A 5,402-nucleotide genomic window follows, 5' to 3' on the forward strand; every position below is an offset into this window, starting at 1 on the left:
CATTAGGTGCTGCTGTTTTGATTTCCAACAGAGTTCAAATGTGTTCAGCAGTTAACTCTTTGACCATTTTGTGAACAAATAATGTTGGTTCAACTTATCAGAATCAGAATCATCTTTATTTGCCAAGTATGTCCAAAACACACAAGGAATTTGTCTCCGGTAGTTGGAGCCGCTCTAGTACAACAGACAGTCAATTTACAGAACACTTTGGAGACATAAAGACATTGACAAAAAACAATTGTGCAAAAAGATGCAGAGTCCTCTAGCACTTAGAGCAGTTCGAAGCGACGAATATTGCAATAGTCCGGTGCTGTAACTGATTTTTTTTTAAAAACGGATTTTCTGGTGACTAGCAATCAAGTCATTGTAAAATTAAAGGCCTTACCCCTTTTGGCAAACACGCAAAATAATATAAAATGCAGAGTCAAACATTTTTGGTGTTGTAGTTCTAATATTAAAGCTCGTCCCCCAATAAACATCCCCTTTAGGCAATGGGAAAAGGAAGGCTAGATTCCTTTGACAATGTGGAAAAATGGTAAATACAGTCTGGAAAAAAATCTGATGTATAGTGGACCTCTGCATATTCACTTAGTCGTGGAATTTTTTGGGAACCTATTAACTTTATTCATTTATTTTTTTGGATTTTTTTTTTCATGGCAAATAAAGTGAGCGTCAATTATTCGTGGATTTTCGCTATTCGCGGTCGGGCTCAGTCCTTATCCCCCATGAATAGCTGGGGTCCCGCTCCTTTCTGCAGTTGAGTAAACGACCGACCCTGGCCACTATATGAGTGCCTGTGGGAGTTGGCATGTTATGTGTGTCCTGCAGTCACGCTCCTATTGCACCACAAGCAGTAATGGATTTTTGAACGGCCGTCTAAGCGAGGGATTTCCACCCCACTGCGTGGCACTAGAACAGGCGTCAAGACTACATGACCGCTAGCACATACAGTAGCTCTCTTATTTGTCCTTATTCGTTATAGTTTCTTCTTTTTTTCAAAGCAAAAGGTCATCCCATAATGAGTTTCTGCATACGAAAGGAATTAGCAAAATATTATTAGGTACTAATCCCCTTTCTGAAGCCTGGTGGTTAAAACAGTCCTAATTATTTTTATTGCTTGCTTTAGGGATAAACTGGATGATTGTTTCATTAGGTTGCCAGCGGCAACGGGATATTAAGGAGTTTCGTCTAAGGAAGTGGTTCTGTAACTTTTTCACCAAGTGCAACCTAAAAAAAAACTGAGTAGTACCATTTTGGTCACCATTAAATTTCAGTAGGATAGTAGTCCGCCAAAGTTTTTTTTTAAATCAAAAACAGGACACATTTTATTCCAATTAAAAAAACATTTAAAATAAAATATTTAATATTATTGTAAGCCACTGCAACACGATGCACAGATTTAACATTAACACTGCTTAAATATAGGAAATAGAAATGTGTTAACATAAGTAAAATGTATTGCATGTTACACAAAAATGTCACCTATATTAAGCTTTAAAAACAAAAATTCTATATTAAATGTTATGAACTTCAAAAGTTAAATACAACTGAACTGTACTTAGGAAGTGATTCTTTTAAATACCACACACTTGGAGAATCACTGATCTAATGAGTTAAATGTGACTACAAGTAAAGGTGGCACAAGGGTTAGCCCTCAAGTGTCTTTATGTAGTCTGTAAACTTCGTTGTTGGTCTGTTGTATTAAATATTGCTGCTGTTAAGTGTTGTGGGTTATATATCTTTTCGTAAAAGTTGGTCAGGAGTAACCTATGCTAAAGGTGGCTTAAAGGTTGCATCAAGGCACCTTAGCATTTGTATAATTTGAACGACGTGTCCTCCAAGTACTTCCGGGTCATCTCGCCGGTTGGGATAGGAAAGGAAAATTCCTAAGCAAAAACAAGAACCCGAAGAGGCCCTAAAATTGAATTACACATTGTCAATTAGGGTAGCGGATCTCACGCTAACAATCCTGCTCCGCCTATTTTTGGATTTGACACAATCACGCTTCCGTATACAGTGTTACCCCGCATATTGGCAGATTCAGCTATTCGGACAAATTGAGCAGTTTCATTTCTGGCAAAAGCAATGTTTTGCCGCCATTTTGCTGCTGAGTAACTATGTTGAAGTGAGTTGAGGAGCTCCATTTAAACAAAAGTAGTGCTCTGTCACCATCTTGTGGAATCTGTAGGTAATTATAAACTTTCTTTGGGAGGAGGCGGTCACTGTAGTCAGAAAGGTGCAGATATTCACCCAGCCTAGCGTCTAAGTCTTGCACAGACAAATGAGTGGTATTATTTAAATTAGCCAAATTGTGACCATTCAGCAAAATTCAGTACAGCTCACAAATACCATTTCGGGAATAGGCAGCTAACTAAAGACTTGTGTAATTTCACACTTGATGAGTGGTCCGGCACACCCGACTATTTGTATACAAGCAATTCAAGTCACTTTTTTCATAAATTTACCCCTCTAAGAAGGTCAAAATGTTACTTAGAACATTGTCTGTGCAGCAGTTAAAGATATTTTCATGAAGCCCACAAGATGCAATAAATACAAGGTTCCAAACTGGAGATGTAACTCAGAACTCAGGATTTATTAACAATTCTACATTTACAAAACATTCTTCAGTATTCAGGTTATCATAGCAAAAAATGAACCAAAGTGGCAAAAAAAAAAAAGAGCATCACTAGACTTTCCTCTTCTGTGTGCTGATATAAAGAACTGTGGAGATATAAAACGGGGAGAGTTTGTGGGTTTTATTGCACAATATTTCACGTTCCTTTCATGATGTGTTGTTTTTGATGCAAAAACAGTATGTTGCGGGTGGGGCTGAACATGAGTTACAAAATGTAATGAGTGTCTCACCATTGTTCCCTCTTAGAAAGGCATCACCGTATTTGTTCTTGAGCTGCCCGTTGACATACTCCTCTGTCTGCTCTATGGCGATGTTCATGTAACCATCTAGGCAGGCCAGGACACCTGTCCGCACGTATGACTATTATTTACGTATTTAGTTCACTGACTAATCAAAAGTAATTAAAGATGTAAGTTGAACAGCTTACATTACCTCGGTAATCAACGCCAGAGTTCAGCTTGACTACCACCGGCCTCCCAATGATCTGCTTCAAGAAGTCACTGGGAGTCTGCTTTCTGAGACTCATCTTGGCTTAGGGTTAGGAAGCTAAGAGGAGAAAGAGTTAGGTTAGCTCAGATGCAGTCAAAGTATGGCCCGGGGGAACATTGAGCATTTACATTCAGACAAGTCCTGGAATATTGGTTGCAATCATTTAGCCTTTCTCCTAAAATTGGTTCATTAGAATATATTTATTCTGTTTTTATTAATTTCTCTCATTAAATTTGCTATTCAATCTGTTATAAATAAAAACAAAATATTACTAAAAATAAAGTAGAGGTGCAACAATCAATCCACTACCATTTTTACAATCGAGTAATCGTTTAGAGACCTTGTTTAAGTTTCCCCAATTCTTGATATTTCTGCCTCAACAGTAAAGATTTCTGTAGTCCTCCATGAAAGCAGACTTTGTGTTAAATCAAAATAAGACATGGACCGGTGGTCGACTGGTTAGCACATCTGCCTCACAGTTCTGGGGACCGGGGTTCAATCCCCGGCCCCGTCTGTGTGGAATTTGCATGTTCTCCCCGTGCCTGGGTGGGTTTCCGCCCACATCCCAAAGACATGCATAGTAGGGTGATTGAAGACTCTAAATTGCCCGTCGGGGTGAATGTGAGTGCGAATGGTTGTTTGTTTTTGTGCCATGCGATTGGCTGGGACCGGTTCAGGGTGTACCCCGCCTCCCGCCCGAAGATAGCTGGGATAGGCTCCAGCAGCCCGCAACCCTAGTGTGGATAAGCGGTAAAAAGAAAATGGATGGATGGATGGATGGATGGAAAATAATAATAATAATATAATATTGCAAATATGTGCTTTTACTTCGGTCATCAACATATTCTTTAGTTACCACCCTAAAATAGAGTATAAAAAGTCAAATGTATATGCATTATTTAAATTACAAAATAGTAATTCATTCTCATGTTTTCTTACTTCTATTTTATAATTACTGAAATATTGTATTAAATATTCAATCACATTCTATCAATTGGTTGGTTATAATTATTAAATAAAATGCATATATATTGAAACGATTACATCATTGGTTAGTCTATTGTACATATTAAAACTACATTATTAGTCAAATATGTTAATGTACGCATTTTTTTATTTCACTTGTGGAATAATTTTATCTCATATTTAAAATAAATGTAATGACAAATTAACCAATTACTGAATAAAACACTGTTAAATGCATATTTATATTTTTTAACTAAATTGTTAATCAAATTAATTATAAATACATTTTATTAACAGAATGAATATTTTTGTCTTCTATTAAAGCAAAAAAAAAAATACATTGGAGTACCTCGGCTAACCATACCATACGGTGAGCCACGTTAGCTGCTACAGTATACGTGCCGCCTAAACAAGTTGCTACACTTCAGCCAGACACACGCCAGCTGCTTTTTACAGGTAACCGCGTTAGCTACAATATGCTACCCCGTGTTTATTCAACGGCACGTCCAACAATAACGTCACATGTCGATGCGTACAACAGCATTAGCAGGCAGGCAGTGGCTCACGGGCTAACCAGCTAATCGAACTATTCATTGGACAACTTTGGCCTTACAGCTGGGTAAATGGGTTTATGAGTAAAACATTCATATATATTGAATTCAAACTATACTGCAACGGCGCATACAATAGCTTCCATTTATGAAGCATTCAGCTCGGTACCTTTCGAACGTTGTCCAGACGATGCGAAATTGCGAATGGAGCAAGACGACTGACGGCAGCTTGTCGACCAATCAGATCCGAGTACGGTACGGCGGTTGAGCGGGGACAATTCGGACGACAACGCAATAACTGTTCCGTATGTTAGGTAAATGAAAACAAATCCGTACTTCAGGGTCTACCCCGCCTTTCGCCCAGTTAGCTGAGAAAGACGCCTGCATGCCCACGACCCTAGTAAGGATAAGCAGTATAGAAAAAGAATGAATGAATGAATCACGACCTCCCCCCTCATAAAACGAAGATATTTAAAAATGTCACTCTTTTGTACAAGTGCTACAAAGTTTGTGTACACCGAGGCTGACCCGTACACCTACACGTACCTGTACACATTGGACCCGCATCTACTAAAATGGATTTTAGATTTACCAGTGTGTTGAATCAAAGAAAAGGATGGAAACATGTAACTAAGAAAATGTTCACGCCATAAATGTGTTTTTTTGTATTTGTTTTGTGTGTGGGTGAGTGGTAAAGGTGTTCAAGAGGGTGCTTGAAATAGTCCCTAGAACTGTCTGTGTTTCCACCACACTTCCACATA

General features: G+C 38.4%; 1 protein-coding gene across 1 annotated transcript; it reads right to left on the minus strand.

Annotated features, from left to right (window-relative positions):
- Positions 1 to 2,572: 2,572 nt before the first annotated feature.
- lsm6 (LSM6 homolog, U6 small nuclear RNA and mRNA degradation associated) lies at positions 2,573 to 4,879 on the minus strand. The gene is made up of 4 exons (XM_061680199.1): positions 4,811 to 4,879; positions 3,068 to 3,181; positions 2,866 to 2,979; positions 2,573 to 2,721 (listed from the first exon to the last, which is right to left on the minus strand). The coding sequence occupies exons 2-4, from the start codon at positions 3,159 to 3,161 to the stop codon at positions 2,687 to 2,689; spliced, it is 243 nt and encodes an 80-aa protein (XP_061536183.1). The 5' UTR covers positions 3,162 to 3,181; positions 4,811 to 4,879; the 3' UTR covers positions 2,573 to 2,686.
- Positions 4,880 to 5,402: the final 523 nt, after the last annotated feature.

This window comes from Phycodurus eques, chromosome 6 (genome assembly GCF_024500275.1).
Source record: "Phycodurus eques isolate BA_2022a chromosome 6, UOR_Pequ_1.1, whole genome shotgun sequence".
NCBI lineage: Eukaryota > Metazoa > Chordata > Actinopteri > Syngnathiformes > Syngnathidae > Phycodurus > Phycodurus eques.

Bases quoted from the DNA above. Each gene is read 5' to 3' on its own strand.
- lsm6 (XM_061680199.1), bottom strand. From the start codon at position 3,161: ATGAGTCTCAGAAAGCAGACTCCCAGTGACTTCTTGAAGCAGATCATT. The intron at 2,980-3,067 runs GTAATGTAAGCT...ACGTGCGGACAG, and splicing joins CTCTGGCGTTGATTACCGAG to GTGTCCTGGCCTGCCTAGAT. The intron at 2,722-2,865 runs GTGAGACACTCA...ATATCTCCACAG, and splicing joins CTTTCTAAGAGGGAACAATG to TTCTTTATATCAGCACACAG.